The 23,834-nt window shown below is 46.0% G+C and overlaps 1 protein-coding gene across 12 annotated transcripts in view; it reads left to right on the plus strand.

Annotated features, from left to right (window-relative positions):
- fgfr3 (fibroblast growth factor receptor 3) overlaps window positions 1-23,174 on the plus strand; it is a 61,868-nt gene extending 38,694 nt beyond the window's left edge. For 3 of the 12 annotated variants that reach the window (XM_084568581.1, XM_084568585.1, XM_084568583.1), the window contains 12 exons: window positions 7,229-7,352; window positions 7,543-7,733; window positions 14,024-14,168; window positions 14,819-14,994; window positions 17,196-17,344; window positions 17,432-17,553; window positions 17,766-18,160; window positions 18,536-18,658; window positions 19,023-19,093; window positions 22,393-22,530; window positions 22,672-22,777; window positions 23,009-23,174. In XM_084568581.1, the coding sequence (XP_084424707.1) occupies window positions 7,229-7,352; window positions 7,543-7,733; window positions 14,024-14,168; window positions 14,819-14,994; window positions 17,196-17,344; window positions 17,432-17,553; window positions 17,766-18,160; window positions 18,536-18,658; window positions 19,023-19,093; window positions 22,393-22,530; window positions 22,672-22,777; window positions 23,009-23,173 (1,905 nt within the window). In that variant the 3' untranslated portion in view covers window position 23,174. Of the gene's footprint in view, window positions 1-7,228; window positions 7,353-7,542; window positions 7,734-12,598; window positions 12,744-14,023; window positions 14,169-14,818; window positions 14,995-17,195; window positions 17,345-17,431; window positions 17,554-17,765; window positions 18,161-18,535; window positions 18,659-19,022; window positions 19,094-22,392; window positions 22,531-22,671; window positions 22,778-23,008 lie in introns of all 12 variants that reach the window. The other 9 variants (XM_084568584.1, XM_084568582.1, XM_084568590.1 and 6 more) reach the window with 9 other exon arrangements.
- Window positions 23,175-23,834: the final 660 nt, after the last annotated feature.

Below are 23,834 nucleotides of genomic sequence, written 5' to 3' on the forward strand. Positions count from 1 at the left end.
TTTATTTTTGTTGTTAGCAGCAAAATGAATCCCAAACTGACCACACAGAGACGTTTATTCCACCTCTTTCAGAAATCCGTCCTTGCTCTGCACAAGACGTCTCACCAGCCTTAAAGAGCACAATAGCTATGTTTCCGGGGAGACCGAGGCCATGTTAAGACGTTAATGTCACCCTAATCGGTGTAATTTCCCCGCAGCAGATTGAACCGGTTCAGTGCTCGTTGCTTTGGTCTAGTCCCTCAGCGGCAGGAGCCATTTCTGTTTGCTGCTTTAACACGCGCTCCTATGGGGACGGTAAACGTATAATTAGAGAGTCAAATGTGAAGCCGGCTCGTCGTGGTGAGCCTGAACGGAGTGTGTGTGTGTGTGTGTGTGTGTGTGTGTGTGTGTGTGTGTGTGTGTGTGTGTGTGTGTGTGTGAGAGAGAGCTCCTGTTGAACCTCCTGCTGTCCGAGCTGTGACACTATAACTCGTCAAAAAGCCATCAAGGCAGTTTCCTGTATATTTTCCGCCTCATGTACCTCAGCGGGTCGAGCTCGGCCCCAGCCGCTCCGTCGCTGCGGCCGCTCGCGCTGGAGAGGAAGAAGGTATCCAAGCGAGTTCTGATTCAGGAACTGAGAAAGTTTTTCAGGACCATTACTGAAATACATTTAAATATATCTTAATTATGCTGGAAAGGGTAAAAGTATTAGTAGTATTAGTATAACCTTAAAACGATTAGAAAAGGCTCATAATTAAGATATATTTTAACTCCGCCAGATCAGATATCTGTGCATAATCAAGCCGTAATTTTAATTTTGCATTTTTATTTTAGTCTTTAAGGCTTCACTTCACCTAAATTACAAAGAGAACCATTATTTTTTTACCACTCACTTTATCTCTGCATGTGTAACTGACCGATTAAACTCCCTTTCAGGTTGCTTTGACTTCGCAAAACTGTTCAAAGCAGATTTACTCAGCTGGTCACTGTCAGATAAGTCCCGTTGTGCACATTAGTATGAAGCACCAAAGCAAATTTGTCAGTGCAAACTATTCTGATGGCAGAGAAACTGCGTTGTGCGTAGTTTTTCATGTGCACAGCCGATGTTTCGTAGAAGATTCTGCACATTCATTCATTCATTCATTTGCTGGAGTGCTGGAGCCTATCTCAGCTGTCATTGGCCGAGAGGCAGGGTGCAACCTGGACAGGTCAATTTAGAATCACCAATAAACCTAACGAGCGTGGACAGTGGGATGATGGGAGGAAACTCCGCACAGAAAGGAACCAGTTGACCGATGCACTGGAACCCAGAACCTTCTTGCTGTGAGGCGCCACGCCACTGTGCCGCCCTATTCTGCACGTCTGTTGAGTAATTTGATTTAACAGACACGTCGGGCGATGATGAAGACGTTCCTCCGTGCGTCTTTATCGAATTGTTGTGTGTTGTCACCCCCTCCCTCCCTTCTGTCCCGGACCTGTTTTTACAATCTAGTTTGCAAATCACCATGTGGCTACTACTATTGGCCTTGAGGGAGGTGAACCCAGAGGTCGACCTCTATAGAATCGTGGTGCCCAGTCGGGTCAGGGGCGACAACGGGGGGGAGGGGAAGAGCTTTTAAACAACATAAAGAATAGATTTATTTCTTTTTTAAATATCTGCAATTGAAACTCAGCGCTGTAATCATTTAAAGAGTACATTTCAAAAACTCCTCAGTAGCATATTTTGCTCATAAGTGTCCATGAAATCCTCCGTACCGGCTCGTCATTTGCCTCTAAAAGATATTTGCACTAAAAATCCAGTCACATTATCTTCAATTAAGTTGAGCGATGTGACTAATTCCATTATATTGTCACCTAATTTTTAACACGATTATCTCTCGGTTGCTGCTTTTCTTTGTTCCGGCCACATGCTCGTGTTTCTGCAGAGCACAAAGCGGTGTTTAGTAGTTTTATCCTCTGGCTTTTCTGCGTGTAATATCGCTCACGCTACCCGCCGTCTTCCTCTGGTTATGATTTTTTTTATTTTTTTTTTTTTTAAAGCTGTGGGAAACGATCGGCATCAGCTGATTTTTAAGTTGAGACAGAGAACACTTCATTAGAGTCGACCAATCTCGCTAATTGCTTTCCAATATAGTAAAAGATAGTTGGCAAGGAAAATGACGTTAAGTAAAAATCAATATCAAGTCTTTCGAAAGGAAAACCAGCTGATTATTGAATCGTCTGCGCTGACAGGCATAACAGAGAGGGCACAAACCACGGGGCGGGGTGTCAGGACAGACATTCTTTGGAGTGCATTCAGTCCCTCCCGATGTCACAGCCCTCGTAACCCCACCTCACATCTGCCCGTGATGAGTTCATCTAGCGGGGTTGGGGGCAGATCTAGAGTCCTGACAGCCTGACAAAGGCCTTCCAAAGACTCTATTCCTCCGACGAGGTCCTCAAGGTGAAGCGGCCTTTCTTCCTGCGTCCCACGTTGAAATGACGAGATCATTTTTTTTATTTGACAGCCGTGGTTAATTTCAGATGAATGGGACACCGCGGTGCCTGACTTTCAAGCTGTGGACGGGAGACGGGACCGTTTTGTCACATGTCTCTCAAGGCCTGGAGTGTAGCTGATTTGCTAACGGGTCCACGCTGAGCAGCTCAGTGGAGTCCTGTCCTCTCAGCACTGCCCCTCAGCCCCGTGTGTCATTTAATCTAAAGTGCCTGCAGATCTGCAGAAGTGTGAGAGAAAGTTGGTCCATTACCCCCCAAAAAAATTATAAAAAAAGCCTCCTGTCCTCAGGCTGGAGTGGATGTGAGTGGCGTTTCCGAGGATGCACCGTGTTCTCGTTTGTTCTTTAAAGAAACCCATTTTCACAAACGGCCTCATCAGCTTTCTTCTTGTAAAATGAATCTCAACGGTCCCATCGCTTCACCCCGAAGAGTTTACAAGAAATGTGACAAAAGGCTTTCGGGGATTTATGGCGGCTTGTTCCCAGCACGCATGGGTGGAATCGTGAGGGTTCTTGAAGCTGAGAGAAATGACACGTTTCACAGCATTTGTCCTGGAAGTATCTCAGAGAACAAAAACGACTCGACAATGTAATCAGGGACGAGGGGAGCTCCAGATGTGTTTAGGAGATTCGGGAGGTGGTATTTCCGGGTAGACTAGATGAAAGTTTAATATCAAATATGAAAGGTAATATGAAGAAAATGTCTTATATTCGATTGTATTCACTTGTGTCCTCATGGACTTTATTCAGTCGTGGTTGTTTTGGGTAAATCAGCTTCTTTCAGCTCTGCGGTGCCTCCTAAAAATCGCTCACTTTGTTTAAGAGCTGCTGTCAAGCAGCATTTTATTCCTGGATGTGATGCATTTAAAGAAACAAAATGAAAACTTATGAATATCATCCTTAAGATTTGACGTAGAGAATGAGCAGATTTAGTCACTTCAGAACCGGCGTGCAGGTGTTTGATGGTCCAGTCCTGCTGCCTCATATTTGTGCACCAACATCCTCCCTGTTTCTTCTTCCCCACGTGCGTCGGAGGCCGTTCAGACATTCGGTTCAATCTTGCAATCACTCCTGTTGAAATTGCGTCGCAGAGAACGGAGCGGTAAATGAGACGGTAAATAGGCTGCGTGGCTCATTTACGAAATGGAAAATAAAATTCCAGCAGCTCTGTGCCTCTTCCCAGACAACTGTGGCGCTTCTCCGTTACGGAGGGGGGCAAGGCCCTAAAGGTTAAAGTTCGCCTCTCTATTGAGCCATCAGATGGAGGCGGCAGAGGATGGGCGGGTCGTCGGCCCATTGAGTCTTTGACAGCCGGAGCCGCCGCTGTTGTGCGCTGCCACATATGGCGGAAGGGGTTTTATTGTGTTCATGCTAAACTGCGGCGGCACAAGCAAGTCTAAAGTTGACAATGTAATTATTGTGTTTGGGTTTATCCAGGTCGCTCGGCACTCAACTGATTTTTCAATCCGTGTTTTGACAGGTTTCCAAGGCAGGCCTCTTAAACTGGCTCCACGCTGATACTTTTTAAGACTTTAAGCACTTTAAATCCTTGTTTTTTTTCCAGTCCAGATTTTAACACGACCTGGATAGTAAGTCTCCGTTAGGCCACATCGGAATTTCTGCTCACTGCAAGATTATTTTTGTGTTAATTTTAGATCTGCCGCCGTTATTGCCTTTTCTCCCCCGTCGTTTTACCCAAATATACCAGGGGTATCAAAAGACACATTATCCTGTTTATACGTTGTTTTTTTTTTACCCCCGGCTTTGAACTTCTATACTTCTAATTTTACAGCCTCCTCCTCTATGTTGACGCAGTGTCGTGCGGAGCCAAACCCAGGCAATAGACCCACAGACATTGCCAGCTTTAATAGCGAGCCCTCGGGGCTGTGTCTATCTGTTTCCGCCTTCTCTGTGGGTCAAATTAGACGGTAGCACTGATCCGGGCCACCGGTCCGCTCTGACACAGCCATAAATTCTGGTAACTGGCCCCGCCGGTTCTGACAGGGCTATTTTGCGAGGTGAAGACGGAGGGTTTTGGACTGTAAAGGGAACAGAGCTTCCTGTGTTTTCTCAGACAACTACTGCGCTGCAAAAAATGAGTGTGTCTCTCCTCTTGTTTTGATTAAAATAAGAGGAATCCGCCAGTAGGATGAGGTAACGTCACTGTTTTCCATGGCAAGAAAACAGAAATATCTTAAAATAAAGCACATTACGATGCTGTAAGATATTTCCTACACTAATTCTGATCCTGATCTAAATATAAATTCGAACCCGCTCCTCTTCCGTCCTCTTCCATCCCTGCACAGACTGTAAAACTTGCCTCCTTCTTATTCTTCTTGCAGTGTAAAACCGCCTGTCCATTCCCATGGCTTGCGCCGCTCTGTACATCCGCAGCCAAAGCCCTAAAACCTTTAAAGCCTCGTATGACTCTAACGTAAGCTGCTTAATAATTTAATTCTGGTTGGAATCTGGCATGATTGGAATGGATGGGATTATCACGTTTGGGGACTAATGCCGCAGGTTCAGCGGGGGTTAGCCAGTGTAACATGGTAATAAAAAGCAAGTGGCGTGCATGTAGAAAATAATTAAATGTGCCAAGTGAAAGGCGGAGGGATGTTAAAGTTGAATGTCACTCAGAGATAATGACTGTCATTCAGTTTAAGTGCATGCTGCATTTTGATAATGACCTTTCTCTAATAGTAATCTATGCTGTAAGCAGCAACGTCAAAGTCTTGATCAGCGAGGTGCCAAATCAGAACAGCACAGAAGCTTCTTTTTAGCTCCTTCTTTTTATGAAACGACCAATTTAAAGCTCTGATTCTGTTTCTGTTGGTGGTCTTGGCCTCCGAGCGTCAACTCCGGCTCGTATTTTACCACCTTTTAGCTTCCCTCCTCATGCGTCGCCATTTTTTTTTTTTCTTCTTCTTCTTCCCCTCTCCTCTCCTCTCCTCTCCTCTCCTCTCGAGTTCGGGCCCAGCAACCGCAGCACAAGGCGTCACTCATCTGCTCATGAGAGCAGCCATTGACTTCAGTTTGACTCCTCGGCTCTGAGAGGGGTAGACGGGGTGGAGCCAGCTTCTCTCAAAAACCATTTGCCAGCGCAGAGCCCGGGCGGCCTGGTCTACGTTACCACGCAACTGCAGAAAGCACACTCAGGCATAATATTTACACTGTTATATTATTTTCCGCGTGCGCCTCCAAGATAGAGTTGAGAAGTGTATACTCTAAGACAGAGGGAGGAGAATGAGGAGAGTGTGATTCTCAGCCTATAAATATATCTATATATGTATTTATTTATATATATATATATATATATATATATAGGTTGTATGAATGGCTGGCCGGTTCCCCAAACGTGTGGGGTTAAATGTTTGTGAAAAGCCCTTCTCTGGGTCGGCACATTTTCCTACGCAGGTGATGTGAAGTGTTCCACCCTGGAAAGCCTCCTTGTTGACATCACTCACTCCCGTCGTTAGTAATTCTGACCTCTTTCGGAGGAGTTCACCCCGCTCTCGCCTTGCAGCTGCGAGCAACAGCGTCGCCGTCTGCGCCGCACGTTTCCACTTAAAGCGCGGAGCTCGTTCCTCTTGGCCCGTGGAGACTCTGCCTAGTGATGCGTAGCAGGTTCTCTGTTCTCGTCTCGAGAGCCCGTCTCCGCTCACTCCTCCTCCTCCTCCTCCTCTTTCTCTGAGCGGCTTCTGAATCTGTCGAGTTAGTATCTGTCTGCTGCCGCCATCCAGCCACACCTGGTTTGAATTACTACGCAGAAATTACCCGTCGACTCTTCGGGGATGGATTTCTCTTGAGTGGCACGGTGGAACCAATTTCAGAGGTGCAAAAAAAAAAAGAAATGTCTGTCTGCCCTCTTCACTGCAGGCGGAGGGAAGAAAATTCTTTCACTGCGTGCTCTCATATGAAAATAATCCATGTGAAAATGTTCTTTAAATCATTATTTTAATAGTTTAAGGGATTGAATAAACAATTAGGGCTTCGGGGCGTTCTGTTTCTTACATTATTGCCATCATTGTCTAAAAGTTGTTTAATCAGTCTTGTATCTTGATCGTTAGAAAGGGCCGAAATTCTGCTCAGGATCTTGATTGCAAAAGACATTCTCTTAAAATAGGATCCGCCGTCTGCACACCTCATCAGACGGCTCTCGCTGGAACAGTCTGTTCTGCAGCGGCGCTTCATGCAATCAATAAAAAGATGGTAAATGTAGTGTCATTTGAAATGTTCAAAAGCGTCCGCCGCCGCCGCCTCCGTCGAAACAAAGCACGTTCCCGTTTACCAAGCTCGCCTGCTCTGTGATGTTTCATGCCAAAGGATATGAAAGGGAGGGAACAGATCTGATGCTGGAGAGGGACGTTTTCTCTGGACAGAGTCCTCACTCGAGCTCGCTCGTCCAAATAGAAGGAATATCTGTTAGCGACGGTGGAATGTGCCTCGATTTTAGCTCCAGTTTGTGACTGGACTGTGAAATATGTGTTTGCCTTTTGCTGCAGTTTTTCACACATCCAGTTCAGTTTTTTCTTGCTTTCCTCGCGTCCAGAACAGATGAAATAAAGTCCTCTGAGACAAGTGTGTAATTTCAGGCTATATAAACATGCCTGTCATGACAAGTGGGAATATGCTAAATGTGTGCCGTCCATCAGGCCTCCTTGAAATGTGCTCCGTGTCCTCACGGCTTAGATGTGCTGAAGTGACATGTGCTAAATACCTTTTCCTCTTCCTTCCTCCTTCTCATGTCTCCCCAGTTGAGACACCAGCAGTGGAGTTTGGTGATGGAGAGTGCTGTGCCGTCGGACCGAGGAAACTACACCTGTGTGGTGCAGAACAAGTACGGCACCATCACCCACACCTACCAGCTGGATGTGCTAGGTAAACGCCTCGGAAACATTTACCGTCACTTCTCCCGTCTGTGTAAACAGCAAATGAATGAACATGCACGAGTGGGTTTTAAAGAGCTGTCGGAGGAAATATTATCTGTCTCGTGCATACATTTCCTGCGGCACATCGCTCCCCGTGCACAATTTGCGCTAATGACTCCGTGATTTGTTCCTCTCCTCAGAGCGCTCGCCTCACAGGCCCATCCTCCAGGCGGGCCTGCCGGCCAATCAGACGGTGGTGGTGGGCAGCGACGTGGAGTTCCACTGTAAGGTTTACAGCGACGCGCAGCCGCACATCCAGTGGCTCAAGCACATCGAGGTCAACGGAAGCCGTTTCGGCCCCGACGGCGTTCCCTTTGTCAACATCCTGAAGGTGAGCTTCGCGTTTGGAACGAGTCTTGGGTTCCCCGCCGCCCCGAGCAGATTTCAACCTATGATAATTTTACTCATAATTAATCTCCCCTATATGTCTTATTTAATGAGGTGTTACAGTAGGTGGGTCTGTGGGGCCCTCAGGCTCCTGTCACTGCAGCGTGTAACTGAAGAGTTCGTCTGTTACATAATGCAGCAGGTAGACATATACACTGTTTAACCCAATGATATCACCGTGAACCACAGTATAGGTGTATGTTTGAGTTTAGATATGATGCACTTCATTCTGCAGATTAAATTCAGTCCTAATTTAAGGTGCATCTTTGTTTTTCTACTTTTAGTATGCAGTTGTGGAAGCTTGCACCATATTGCACTTATATTAGGATTAGGATTCTTATATGTAATCCTATTGCTGTCATAAATAAATAATAGCCGATTAAATCTAACCAGGAGTTCTGCAGGTGTTTTCTACATGTTACACTGAAGATAAAGAAAGATTTTAGAAGTAATGTTAATTATTACTGAGGTAAATCTTCTTAATATCAACCGTGGGTCGCACTGTTGCAGCTGTTCTGCAAAATTCACAGAGAAGGGGATTCAAATCGATGCCAGAGTAATCGATGTTTACGTCCGTTGTAAAGGTTCCCCTTGGTGGATCATAAAATCTATATTTCTTATAAGCAAAGGAGACGGTCACTGAGCCTTTTTTTTAAAATCATTGGCACAAATGTCAGCTGGAGCTTCAGTTCATCTTGAGAAGGAAAATATTTTACACATAAAAACAGCAGAGAACAGCCTGAAAAAAGTGTTTAAAGATCATATTTTTCTTAAAATTCAGGGCGATACCTGCTTCTCTGATGGTCCAACTCTGACTCAATGAGATGCATCTTACTGCTGATGGCATCGCCTGAGAATTAACTCTTCAATTATACACTGAGTAGCATCCAAGACTGTGAAAGAGTGCGTCTGCCTGACTTGCATTTTCACATTTGTTTTACTTATTTTCTTTTACACATTCAATCCGGTTTCGTTCGTCTGCAGCCTTTGCAGACGCTCCGATGCGGCATCTTGTTTCTCTTTAAAGAGTTTTGTGAAAATAAAGGTTAAATAAGTAAAGCAGGGAAGGCGTCAGATAGTCTTAGGAGGTCCCCCCCCCCGCCCACCACCACCCACCCCTCCACAGACAGCGTTGGCATTCGAGTACAGAGCAGAAAACATTCCCCGCCAAGAGAGGACAACACCCTAAACCCACTGCGAGGCGTGTTTTGTGATTCGGGGTGAGGAGAGGAAGACTCCCAAAAAAAAAAAAAAACAACAAGAGGGATTTTGCTTTCTCATTTGGACTCCCCTCCTTTTCTTTTTTGCTGCCTCTAGAGAGAGAGGGAGAGAGGGAGAGAGAGAGAGAGAGGGAATAAAACAAACATCTGGTTTGGACTAAGTTAACTGCTGCGGTGGCGGCAATGCAGGGAGAGAGAGAGAGCGAGAGAGACCGGCTCTGTTAACCACCGCTGCCGTCAGATGTGCTGCGTCGCGTGGTTTGGGGAAGAGGAGGAGGTGGAGGAGGAGGAGAGAGGGAAGAGGCACCCAAAAAAAGCCATGGAAAAAATGAGTGGAGGAACACAAGGAAGGGCAAAGTCAGCAGGGAGAGAGAATGTGTGACAGAGCGGTGGGTTAAGATGGAGGGTGAGAAAGAAAGAAGGAAATAAGATGTGAAATTGAAGAAAGAGAGAGAAAAAGAAATGGAGAAGAGGAGGGACAGGAGACATGGACGTCTAACTGTTCTGTCTTCTTTTGTTTCTTGGAAGGAAGGTGATGGATTTTTGACTGGGGTCTACTGTATACATCAAATATCAGGTTACGAGGAGTTGAAGGCTGAAGCCTCAAATAAAAGAGAGAGATCAGGTCCCACAACGTCTCATCAATCTTTTCTTTTTTCTTTCTTTGATAGAAAAGAAATGATGAACGTTGAGCATGAACATTTCAGTTATGATTCAGCTCCTTAGAGAGGCTAATGATCTGGTGATTTTTTTTGCTGTTCACACGTATTTTTCCTTGTTTTACTCTCTTCTCCAGTGCATTTAAAAAATAATAATAATAAAAATAAATTTAAAAAAGAGTCAGATGAGAATCCTGACACCGCTCTCACATCTGTGTATTAGATTTGCAGCTCCAGTCGTCGTTAGCCCGTTAGCTCGGCTTAGCTTTTTGATTTATTAAGAAGACTGGAGCAGCCATTAAATTTTCTTTTCTTTGTGCAGAAGAAGTGATAATTAAATCACAAATTTATTACAGTTTTCTCAGAACGCAGATTAAAAAAGAAAAAAAAGAAGACGTGCTTCTCTTTAATTAACCGTTTGCATGCCGTAGTCTGAATATTAACGGCGTTTTATTTCAGTCCAAGCGTCGGAGCCGGATATGCCGCCGGATCTATATCACAACTTTTGCAGAAAGTGACTCAAGGAGTTGCTCAAACTAAAGATGAGAATGTAAATTGTCCCGGCGGGAAGATGTTGACGTGCGGAGATGAAGGGATAAAATAGAGAGTAGGAAGGAGAGAAAGAGGAGGAGAAAGACAGGCCAACATAAAGAAAGAGGAGGGGGAGGCGAGCCTGACAGCCCAGACCGCGGCTCCACGCTCTATTTTCGACTACCACATAATTGAAACAGTATTTACAGAGATTTGTGTGCCTCTCTCTCTCTTTTTTTCTTTTTTTTTTTTTTCTGGGCCCACCACAGTTCATTCAGACATGATATGCTCTCTCTCTCATGTGTGGCATATACTGTAGGAGTTAAACACAGCTACGGGTGAGAGGAGGTGGAGGAGGAGGAGGGAGGAGGGGGTCGTGCATGATTTTTCTTTTTTTGTAAGAAATGCCTGAATTGCTCTTTTGATGCCTGGAAAAAGAGTTAACGATGAGCGACTCGCCCCGCGTGGGGAGCGGGAGGGGAGGGTAGAGGGAGGCGTCTGGAGCCGAGCCCTGGATGTTCATTAAGCAGCTATAAAACATGATATGTTTTCTCTTTTATGTGCTTTGCCCGTTTAATTATTTAGCAGCGGCTCCTCCGCTCGAGAGCCTGTCAGGAGCAGCAAACCGTGCGTTGGCATGCGTTGGTCGGCGTGTGTTTGTGCATACGGGGTACACACTTTAGGAAGATTGACACACCGTGATGCCTTTAATCTGCCTACAGACGGCATGCGTTAGTGAGGGTATGGTATGTGTGTATGTGTGATCATACAGGTTCGACACTTTTAATCTCACAAAGAGACAGCCTATGTCAATATGTACCACTCTCATGTTTGTGATTTACACTAAGTAACGTAGCTAGAGTCGCGAGTTAGCTTAGCTTAGCATAGACGACTGGAAGCAGGGGCAAACTGCTAGCCTGGCTGTCTCCTCAATAATAGGAACAATAGCTTGTTTGTCAGTAACCACAAATAACACATTAATCTCAAAGAAACATTTGATAAGCAGCCTTTTAATTTAATGTAAATGGTTGTGATTGATTGTTTGTAATAGCCGTGGTACACTATATTGCCAAAAGTATTCGCTCTTCTGCCTTAACGCGTCCCATTCTTAATCCATAGGGTTTAATATGACGTCGGCCCACCCTTTGCAGATGTAACAGCTTCAACTCTTCTGGAAAGGCTTTCCACAAAGTTTAGGAGTGTGTTTATGGGAATTTCTGACCATTCTTCAAGAAGTGCATTTGTGAGGTCATTTGCCGAGAAGGCCTGACTCAGTCTTCGCTCTAATTCATCCCAAAGGTGTTTTATCAGGTTGAGGTCAGGACTCTGTGCAGGCCAGTCAAGTTCTTCCACACCAAACTCTCTCATCCATGTCTTTATGCACTGGTGCGTAGTCATGTTGGAACAGGACGGTGCCGTCCCCAAACTGTTCCCACAAAGTTGGGAGCATGGAATTGTCCAAAATCTCTTGGTGAGCTGAAGCATTCAGAGTCCCTTTCACTGGAGCTAAGGGGCCAAGCCCAGCTCCTGAAAAATAACCCCACACCATAATCCGAAGTTTGGTGGAACAAGTGCAGTCAGACAAGTACCGTTTTCCTGGCAACCGTCAAACCCAGATTTATCCATCAGATTGCCAGATGGAGAAGCGTGATTCATCACTCTAGAGAACGCGTCTCCACTGCTCTAGAGTCCAGTGGTGCCGTGCTTTACACCACTGCATCCGACGCTTTGCATTGCACTTGGTGATGTATGGCTTGGATGCAGCTGCTCAGCCATGGAAACCCATTCCATGAAGCTCTCTACTCATTGTTCTTGAGCTAATCTGAAGGCTACATGAAGTTTGGAGGTCTGTAGCCATCGACTCTGCAGAAAGTTAGTGACCTTTTCGCACTATGAGCCTCAGGATCCGATACGCTGAGTTGCTGTCGTTCCCAATCGCTTCCACTTTGTTATAATACCACTGACAGTTGACTGTGGAATATTTAACAGCGAGGAAATTTCATGACTAGACTTGTTGCGCAGGTGGCATCCTATCACAGTACCACGCTGGAATCCACTGAGCTCCTGAGAGCGACTCATTCTTTCACAAATGTTTGTAGAAGCAGTCTGCATGCATAGGTGCTTGATTTTATACACCTGTGGACATGGAAGTGATTGGAACACCTGAATTCAGTTATTTGGATGGGCGAGTGAATACTTTTGGCAATATAGTGTATCTAATTGCAACAGATTGATCGGGTATGCATAACAAATGCACCACCGGGGTGCAGCTACTTTTGCAGTACCTCGCCTGGTATGTCAATATGTGTGTGAATACTTGTGTGTGCACATATGTGTTCTTACAGGAATCCGTGAAGGCCTCACCGAGCCTCTCAATTTTTTTTTTTCCCTTTTTGCAGAGTGTTGTCAGTAAACACACTGAGGCCCACAGTAAGTTGAAACTGTCCAACGTGACAGAGAAAGACGCCGGGAAGTACTGGTGTCGTGCCTCAAACTTTGTAGGAAAGTCGGAAAACGCTTTCTGGCTTAAGATACACAAACCAGGTAAATCCTGAAGCTCCGAGCGAGCGCGCCCTCGCCACATTTAATCTTCTGCTGCGCGGGTCTCTGCCTCTCTGCAATATTTCTTCCTGGTGTGGGTTTGACTGGCTCGCCGGCTTGATAATAGGATAAACACACGTGCATATATTTATATAGTGTACACACACACGCATACACAAAGCCTTCTGTTGAGTTCTGGGTTCAAATGCTCACATTTCATGTTAGCTAGCTGCAATCATTCATTTCAACTCCCAGCGCCGCTTTGTCTTCCTTCCCAATCAATAACAAACGCAACATTGCACCGTTAATTACAGAAATGACTTCAAGAGTCTCACCCCCGTGCACACACCCGCAAACCGTAATACAAAAACACACACACACATAAAACCCCCACTGCTCGCATATACTCACAGTGCAGACTGGTATTGATTTCCCCGGCAGTGCATTCCCCAGCTTTATTAATGTGCTTTTATATGAAAGCATGCAGCATTCGTAACTGGCTCTGGATGTCAGTGTTCATTACCGAGGCCCGGGGTACAAGTACTCCGTCTTACACTCTACGAAGCCACAACAAACTCCCCTTACTGGTCATCACGTCAAACATTAGTCGGAGGAGAAAACTGCAGGGATGCTCTTTTGAGTTTAATTTTAAGATGCACTGCAGGTAGGGGAAGGTAAGGTGTTGCACTGAGACTAAAAAGGACCCAGAATAGCTCCTTGAGGCACTCCTCGGCACAAATGCTCTCCATCAAACACACATAGGAAATAAAAATGCTCAATTGTAAATTCCAGGTTGCTCAACATGATTTCTGCAGACAGGACCTTGCAGTGCGGGGATCTGGTTTGCTTTGGCATCAGGTAAACTGTGCGGTGGTTCAATTTCAATTCACAGGCGCTGTCGCAAATGACGGAACAGTCCAAAAATTAGAAAACTGCAGAAACCAGTTATTCTGGATAGCTAGTTTGTTGAAATTGCTTAAAGAAATGTGATTTTAAGAACTCAATAACAAACCACGATGCCTGTGTGCTTGGGTTGAACCAACCAGCTTCTTCCTCAGCGTGGTGGAGGTGCTGCTTGGGTGTTTTCAGGTGTTGGTGGTGGCGCCGTCCGTCGGCCGAAAGAAAGAAAGAAAGACGGCACGGCTGACTTCTTCAAACCCTCAGTCCTGTCCTTTCCTTGCTGGGTGTATTTTGGTGTTTCCTTTTAAGAAGCTTTGGGCTCATGATATCTCCTGTCTTCCACGTTCTCCCCCCCTTCTCTCACCCTCCCCCTCCTCCCACAGACGGCTGGTATTAACACTACAGATAAGGAGCTAGAGGTTCTCTTCTTGACCAATGTGTCTTTTGAGGATGCGGGCGAGTACACTTGTCTGGCAGGGAACTCTATCGGCTATGCTTACCACTCTGCTTGGCTGACGGTGCTTCCAGGTATATTCCTCTTCACTCTGCGGGACTCCCAGTTCTTCCACATATATTATCACAAATGTTATAAACTCCATGAAACAATCATTTCTGTTTTTTGCGTGTTTTGCTCAGCAGCACAATATTTAACATTTATTCTCAAATCCAATTAAGCAGCATTTTTAAGTGCGTAGAAATTGTGTCGTCACCCTTTTGTAATTGAACAAACTGAACATCCCTCACCTAAAAGACGCTTTGTAATCAGAGCAGATCGTCTGCTACGAATGTCTCAAGGCTACGAGGCAATTTGAAGGCATTTCTGTGTTCTGTGTTCAAGACAGTAATTACCTCCCTGGGGGAAGAGCGCATCGCAGGTGTAATTACCTGCTGCGGGATAAAACTACACGCTGATTATTTCGCTGTCTCAACCCAGAAAGTGAACGCATTTCGTACACTTTTTAATTTTTTTTTTTTCATGTTTCTGTTTTGATTTATGGGTGTAATTTCATAGAGAACTCTTCCTAATATCCATCCGGGAGAAATGTGCTGCCGAACAAAACGATATGTCTTAATCGTCATTAAGAAAAAACTACTTCAGGAGCAATATCCTGCGAATTTTGGTTCACGTGTTTTTTGACTAATGACCCTCCCTCCCCCCTCCACCCCTCCTCCTGAAGCAGTTAGCCCCGAGAAGGAAGAGTACTACGCCGACATCCTCATCTACGTGACGGGCTGCGTGCTCTTCATCCTCGCCGTGGTCATCATCGTCCTGTGCCGCATGAGGATGACCACGCAGAAGACCCTGCCCACGCCCCCCGTGCAAAAACTCTCCAAGTTCCCCCTCAAGAGACAGGTAACAGAAAGTAGATACAAGATTCGTACAAAACTATTCCCTCTTTTTCTCCCTCCTTGTCTATTTAGCTGATCACTAACTTGATGCAATATGTTGGGTGCACGTTGAGAAAAGAAGAGTTTGGATTTGCAGGATTGTCCGTTATCTGTTGAGAGAAGGATTGCACACGGGGTGGGATACAAATAAATACAAAAGGTTATTACACGTCTATCTGTCGTGGATCTTCCCCTCCTCCCGCTGTTTTAATGCCGTTGCGCGGACGCTGGAAGGCATCACGACGGTGACATGTGTTCACATTTATCTTGGAGCAGATTCAGCTCCAGGGATATTTATGCCCTCCTGTGACTGTCAGTGTTAGTTTTAGATTTCACTCTCTGTGTAACACACACTCGGCCCTCAACTGTTTGGAGAGGAACATAAAGTGGAGCAGCTGCGTCGCCGCTGCCTGCAGTCAGAGGAGCTCCTCGCACCGCCGCCGCCTCTCAGGACAAACTTTATCCGAGTCCGGGATCGCGTTTAAACGGAAAATGGACCAACACGAGCAAACCACCGTGACCGGTTTAAGACTAAACTAAAAAAAAAAGCATAAAACACTGCCCACTCTCATGTCTCAGAGGTAAACACGATGCGAGAGTCAGCGTCGGGTTAGCTTACCTCAGCATAAACACTAGAAAAGGCTGCCCTTGCTCTGAATGTCTAACATGTTGTGTAGTTTGTCATTATCCTTCCAGCTCCACCCTGCTGGACTCCCGCTGTGCGCCGGACAAAGCCGCTGTACGGTTGTTATGTGCAAATTCCAGCCTTCCATTTTCGTAATTGAAGGGTTGCGCGCTTCAAAATGCAAAAGATGGTTTTCTTTTCTAAAAAAGAAAGAGGGAAAAAAAAAAGAGTATTTCTTGAAAGTGACATTTCAGTTCTTGGAATACAAACACACAACTTTCAAAACCCAAGCTTTAAAGGTTGCAAACGAGTGTATTTTCCCCTTGTTACATAAAGAGGTCTTGTTCGGTTATATCACGCAGTCGCCCCATCTTTTGAGAGAGCCTCTAATTGTGGCCTCTAAATCTTTTCTATTTCTGCTGCCTTCATATAAACGGTCTTATAAGGTAGCGCAGGGAAAGTTCTTATTGCATTTTTCTGTAATCTTCGCTTCGTTTTTGTAAAGCTAATCTCCCGGTTCTCTCCTTTCTTTTTCATAACTCTGAGTAAATCTCCAGTAAACCTCCTGGCATGTTCTATCAGATATTACTTTTCATGCCTCTGAAATTGTGGTCAGGCCTTCTTCTTCTTCTTCTTTTTCTTTTTTTTTTTTTTTGAGCTTCACAGCATTTTTCTCATTTTCCTCCAGTCAAGACGTCTGGTAAGTGGACATGTTTGTTTCAGGGACCCCACCTATAGGGGCCTAGCTGGCAAACGCTCTGACACAAACACATCCATCAAAAAAGCAGGGGCCAGAGCCATCAGACCCCCCACCCCGCCCCCCCGCCAGCCGTCAGATAAATGGTGGGAGGGTGTCGAGCCCACGGGCTCAGCGGCAGTACCGCCAATCTGGAAATGGAGCTCGTTGACGGATAGAGATGTCCATCCCACCTCGCCGCTCGCTCGCTCGCTCGCCCACCTCTGCATCCTCCTTCATTCGTCTTTGTTACCTCCCGCCTCCTCTTGTGTGCAGCCACAGGCCGGCTATTTGTAAAAGTCGCTGCTGGTGGCAGGAGTCAAGGTGTTTTTTTTTTTTCGGGGAAACCGAAAGAGTCATGAGATGTGAGATGTGTGCGGTCTGGAGCGTCCAAAAAAAGTCTTGAGAAGTTATTCATTTATTTGTTCAGTCAGGAAACTTCGAACCAAGGTCAATTTGAATTTTCTCAACAACTCAGGGCTCGCACATTTTCACAACCTTTCACAGTTTTAGAATTAGTTTTAAATACTGTATATTTGCGCTTTAATGATGGATCATTGTTCTCACTTTGGACATCACAATTCAGTTGAGGATTTTGCATACATAAAACATTAATCTAGGAACGTTTTCAGTGGTTCGAACGTTTAAATATCCTCTCACACATCAAACACGAGCGTTGGAATACTTCGGGTTAAGTCAAAGGTCACGGTTAGGCTTTCTCTTTTCCCTCTCTGTCTTTATTTTAACGGACATGTCCTCGCCCCTTTTCAGAGACTATAACATTTTTTTTTATTATGCACCCAAGCAGGTGTCCTTGGATTCCAACTCCTCCATGAACTCCAACACGCCCCTGGTCAGGATCGCCCGCCTGTCGTCCAGCGACGGGCCGATGCTCGCCAACGTCTCGGAGCTGGAGCTGCCCTCCGACCCCAAGTGGGAGTTTCCTCGAACGCGGTGAGGGATTAATCCGCGATTTTGCTGTAACGCGCAGCGGTTGTTTAAAAAGTCCAAGTTGTGAAATAGTTTCTGCTTTTGTTTCAGGCTAACTCTGGGTAAACCGCTGGGAGAGGGCTGCTTCGGTCAGGTGGTCATGGCCGAGGCCGTCGGCATCGACAAGGAGAAGCCCAACAAGCCCCTCACTGTCGCTGTGAAAATGCTGAAAGGTTGGTGATCGCTGAGGCTTTAGGAATTAATCCATGACCTTGACGGTGACGGCGGGTGTATTGTGCTCTGATATATCCTGAATGGAAATCAGCACGATTGTGTCTTTGCATTTACGTTCTCTCTGTACATAACTGTTTGTTTTCCGTTGTTACTTTTATCCCTTGCCTTCATCAGAACTGATACATCTTTATTTTCTTCTTGCTCGTCTCAGATGACGCCACGGATAAAGACTTGTCAGACCTGGTGTCAGAGATGGAGATGATGAAGATGATTGGGAAACACAAAAACATTATCAACCTGCTCGGGGCGTGCACGCAGGACGGTGAGGCCTCAGTGCGTCGTAGAAGACGCCGTGAGAAGCAACCAGGTGTTAACCGTGACCCGAAAGTGACTGTGTTCCCCGTGCCGCTTGCAGGTCCTCTGTACGTCCTGGTTGAATACGCCTCCAAAGGCAACCTGAGGGAGTACCTAAGGGCGCGTCGGCCCCCGGGCATGGACTACTCCTTCGACACCTGTAAAATCCCCGACGAGCAGCTCACGTTCAAGGACCTGGTGTCCTGCGCCTACCAGGTCGCCCGAGGCATGGAGTATCTGGCCTCGCAGAAGGTCAGCCTCGTTGATGCTGCGTTTGCTTCAAAATAAACCTGTTGTTCACATTTAAAGAAGGAAGGTCCAGCAAACGTTCTAGTAGATAAAGGTTTCGAGTGCATTTCCTTTTCCCTTCAGGTAACGCTGTAGTAGTTTTGCAGTGACATGGGGCTGTTTTGAGGTTTAAAAATGGGAATGTACCGTAGTTCGGTTAGTTGATGTTAGATTTTGGAGTGAAGCAAAATTATTAAGATCTTAAACTTGAAGTAGGTTTAAATCTGATGCAAGTTTTAATGGCGGGTAGTAAAAATCGTCAACTTGCTTACAAGCGAAGTTCTGTGTCTCTGCATTGTGCCGAATGTGGGCTTGACGTGCTTGTCCTCCTGTCCTCAGTGTATCCACAGAGACCTGGCGGCCAGAAACGTCCTTGTGACGGAGGACAACGTTATGAAGATCGCCGACTTCGGTCTCGCCAGAGACGTGCACAATATAGACTACTACAAAAAGACCACAAACGTGAGTCTCATGCCGTCGGTTGTTCTTTTTTGTCTTTATAATATTCCATCTGTTGCGCAAGGGACATGTATTGACTGCAGCAGCTTTATTGCATACTTAATGGCTTTTACAGTTCTATTTGAAAATTTGATTTTATTTCTCAATGTCACAGCCACGTCACAGAAAGAAAGTAGAATAACTGACTGAAGATCTAAACATGTGGCTGAATACTTTTTGAGTTTTTGTAGCATCAAGTTGTATTTAATGTGTGTATCAGCCACTCGCTGGCCAAAGGTCGAGTCTGAACTTTGTCTCTTTGGGTTCTTGTTGCACAGAATGGTTCTTGCTGACTGAAGCGGTTCTGTTGTACCTTTTATTGTTTCAGGGTCGCCTGCCCGTGAAATGGATGGCTCCAGAGGCTCTGTTCGACCGGGTCTACACGCACCAGAGCGATGTGTGAGTTTGCACGAACTAACCATCACATGCCGACTGTCCGCTCATGTGGAGCCGCTGTGCTCCGCAGGAATCCGGGTGTTGAAATATCGTGACGGAGCGTGTTAGCGTCAAGCGCGGTGTTTGTGCGTGTGAATATGAAATTTCGGCGTTCCCTCCCTCCAAATGTATCGCCCGCCCGCCCGCCCGCCGCCGCCGACTGCGCTCCCTCGATAATCCCGAGCTTCTTGTGCATTAACAGCTCCGCATTCCTCGCCGCGTTTGTTCTTTAATCTCCCGACACGACATCAGAGAGAGACAGAAACTCAACAAGAGCCTCGACATCTTACTGTTGTTTTATCAGTGTAAATCCAACCTGCCCCAGAGCAGGAGGAGATAAGAGGGTCAGCAGATTTATCTCAAGGTGTTCCCTCGGGGCGATTTTCCCCATCGGTTCAAAGGAATCGGGGCGGGCGCAGACAAACGCACCTTTTACGACCTCTGATTGCTTCCGTGTCGGCTGCGACCGAGAGGAGCGAGGCGAGTTCAGGCGAGGAGGTCACAAAGTCAGCCTGCCTCGCAGTAGCTGCAGCCCCTCTAAACCTCTCGCTCTTGTTGTCCTCAAGCCAGACGCTGTGTCCCCAGCGCAGCCATCCAAGCCAAACACGGGCCCCTGTCAACACTGGCTCGCCGTGTGATTACACCAGACTGGGAACGGGCCGAGGGGAGAATCAGCCCGCTCTGTTATTTCAGCAGGTCTGGATTACAGAGTCGATCCTCCCGCCAAACCTCCTCCTCCTCCCTTTATACAGTAGTCGCTCTGAAGCCAGTTTATTCTCACACGGCCCGGGGGACTTTGACTTTTGACCCGCGATGGTTTTTCATGAAGATGCCGGGGGGGAAGGGGAACCCATTCAAACTAACCTGTCACTCACCTGCAATCAAACGTTTTAGCAGCGACTCAGAAGCACATCTGACATCAGAGTCCGTGCAGCCAGATTCATATTTGTTGCACCTTCCTAAACATTTACAGACGTAGAGGCAGAACTGGCAGTGACTTTTGGGAGCTATTTTTATTAGATTCTTGTTAGATTTTCATTTTGCAGAACAGTCCTCCTATAAGTCACTAGCATCACTGTGACTCCAAGTGACACGGTGACTTCACCTGTTCAGTCTATGTATCAAGGTCTTTTTGTGTCCCTTAGATTTTTCCACACCGTCAGTGTCACAGAGGTGAGGATTTTATTTTGGGCGGCTTCAGAGGTGTCAGACTGTAAAAGCAGCAGTTAAACAAATCTTACTGCTCCTTCATGGCAACCTGGTAAAAAGAAGGGAAGGTGGATGAGGCCAAAAGAAACTGGTTTCTAAAAAATATGTGGAAGAAATCAAGAAATCAATTCAATGATGCATGCAAAAGTTAATGCTGCAGGTGCCAGTAAAAGTCTCCTTCTGGGAGAAAGTTGGTCTCCTGCAAAGATTTGCAAGGCCAATCAAGTTGTTTGGGTGGGGCTTTATGTGGTGATGGACAGGAGAGTAATGCACGGTTGATACCTCTGTGTCAGTTTGGCGGCGTAGCCTGATGTGCACCTCCCTCATATTCACGGCGACGCAGTATTTCCGGCTGCTTCTCCACTTCGCGGTTTTCGAATTGATTGTTTTGGGTCAGTACAGATGGAACACATGGAGGAAAGGTTAACTGACGAGGTTCGCAGGTACAAACATTCGTGCGACTCGTCTTCGGCGATATTTTGGCAAAAGTTTCAGTCGCCATTGTTGAAAGTGAAGCAGGAAGTAGAAACAAAACTGGCAAAGAAAAGACACTGCCAACTGAAGTTGAATTTGTTTACAACATGATCGGTTGTTGGAGTGTTTCACTGCATTCAGAGGTATTTTTTTAATCTGTGGTTGAATTAGACCCCATAATGTAATCCAAATGACTACGCCAAGCTAATCCTGAACCTTCTCTGAGCCTAAACATCACCACCATAATGGCTCTTACCCTGTCCCGTTATCGACTCATGTAGTTTCTTCTTTCCCCCCACTGAATGTTGATGTCTCTCTTTTGACCACAGTCCTCTGTTTCCCTCTCTGGATCTGGACACTGGACCAGCCGGCCCGGGCCAGCAGCGGCTGTTTTCCGCCCTCTGTACCAGAGCGTGGATAATTAGATTAGGCTAGCCGAGCGCCGCAGTGGGAGGAGGAGGAGGAGCGGTGCGGGGGGGGGCTCATTCTGATTCACTGGCCGAACAATAGTACACTGGGTTAATAGACTGCCCATTATCTGATTACCTTCCCTCGTTTTGCCGCTGTTTAGGAATAACACCGCGGTTCACTCGGGCTGCTGCCACAAAGAGAGAATGAAGGAGGGATGATGGCTTGGTTTAGAGGAACAACAGATTCTTGGTTGGATGACAGCTGCACTGTAGATCCTGTATAATAAGTTTGCTATTCACTTTAGTTGTTGAGCATGTACTTTACTGTGGAGAGATGAGACGACATGGTCCGTGTCAGAGATAAATGCAAGTAAAATGTGCACCGTAATGATGGCGTCTCTTCTATTGGGCATGAGTAAGACTCCGATAACAAAAAAATGGATTGGTCTTGCTGCTGTCAGTACGCAGGAGTGCACCAATTGTCAGTCCATAAGAAACGCACCATACACTGATCAGCCACATCATTATGACAGGAGAAGTGAATAACATTGACTATCTTGTGACAGTTCAATGTTCTGCTGGGAAACTTTTGGTCCTGGCATTCATTGGTGTGGATGTAACTTAGACATGTAGCACCCACCTAGACCAGACCAGACACCTTTTTCTTGGTAACTTTAATAATAAAGCAATGTATTTTGCTGGACTCATTTTATGGGTTTATATTTTGGACTCTAAAGAGCTTTAGGCAGAAAGTTTTGGAATCAGAGAATTGTTTTTTGCCCTTTTAAGACATTCCTACACAGCGAAGTGTTTAGAGTTTAAAAGCAGCTCAGTTGGGATGAAATGCTTCACCTGATCAACGACTGAAACACTGACAGAGAAAATCATTACTCGGCTCATTCCTGCGTCAGATAAACCATTCTCTCATCGCCTTCTGACCTGTTTACTTTCTCAATTGTCTCATTTCTGGCTTTAAGGGAAGAACCATTGATTTTTAACAATGATTGACACTCTGTCCAAAACTGGAAGAATTACAAATAGATTTTTTTTTAAATTGAGTGCAGTTAACATTGTTTAAAATCCAATATTTCGCCCAAACAGATCGATTGGTATGTGGGGAAGGAATGCTCCTGGCCGCTCTGGTGTTAATTCCATGTGTGTTCTTTTCAGGTGGTCTTATGGGGTGTTGCTGTGGGAGATCTTCACTCTGGGAGGGTCTCCATACCCGGGTATCCCAGTAGAAGAGCTCTTTAAACTGCTGAAGGAGGGACATCGGATGGACAAACCTGCCAACTGCACCCATGAACTGTACGTGTCTATGTGGATCAGAGTTCAGCTTTATCACTAGAAAAGACTGAAAACTGTCCATCTGAGATCTGAGAATATTTCTTGGTGATGTGATTTACTGGAGAAGATGCAGAGTGACTAAACTTTGAGTTTGTGTTTCAGGTACATGATCATGAGGGAGTGCTGGCATGCGGTGCCGTCACAGAGGCCAACCTTCAGGCAGCTGGTAGAAGACCACGACCGGGTTTTATCAATGACCTCCACCGATGTAAGTCTCCCTGCACGGCTGCTAGATAGATAGATAGATAAACAGTTAGAGATTCAATCAAATCAATCAAAGGAAAATGACGTACAGGCGAAAGAATAAAGCCCAACACAGACCCGTTCTTTACTTCTACCTGAGCAATATTCAAAATAACAGAATTCCCTCTCAGACACGTTCAGTAGAAACTCCTCGGCAGCGACAGCCCGCTCTAACCTCCGACCTCTCCCCTGACAGGAGTACCTGGACCTGTCGGTGCCCTTCGAGCAGTACTCCCCCACCTGTCAGGACTCCAACAGCACCTGCTCCTCCGGAGACGACTCCGTGTTCGCCCACGACCCGCTGCCAGACGAGCCCTGTCTTCCCAAACAGCTTCCCAGTAACGGGGTGATCAGGACATAAAAGCTGGGCTCGGGGGCGGGAGGACGGTGAGGGAGGGAAGGGGGGTGGCGGCGGCTTGGTGGTGGGGTAGAGGTTGGACATTCACCTCTTCTCACAGTCTGTGACAAACGCTCACCTCTCAGTGACTCGAGCCTCCTCAAGATATGGAAATAGAAACTCAGCATGCAATACTTCCACAGTCCTTCAGTTCGTCTTATACGAGTTTTGGTTTTTCTTTTTTTCTTTTTTCCTCAAGAGACTCTTTTTAAAAAACAAAAAAAAAAAAACAGTGAAGGATTATTTTTTTGCCGTTGAACCATGTTCTTCTTTTCAGAAATGAAATTATATTTTTGTACTCGGGCCAGTCTTTTGTTACGGACAATCTGTGGGGTGAAACCATTCCGTGCCTACTGGGATTAAACCTCCTGAGACCGAACTATAAGGATATAAGAGGAGGAAATGAAGGGGCGTTGACGAGCAAGTGAGTAAGTGAGCGGCTGGCGATCCAGTAGGCGGGGATTTCTTCATTTTTTTAAAAAAAAAATTTTTTAAATCCTCTCGTCTAAAGTAAAGTTCGCGATCTGACAGAAGATCCACCAGCAAAGCCAGAATCAGCCCGATGTGCGGGAGCCGTTCTTCCGGAGACACCGATTGTGTTCAACAACCCTCAAGAAATCTGTCA

Source organism: Chelon labrosus (assembly GCF_963514085.1).
Source record: "Chelon labrosus genome assembly, chromosome: 20".
NCBI lineage: Eukaryota > Metazoa > Chordata > Actinopteri > Mugiliformes > Mugilidae > Chelon > Chelon labrosus.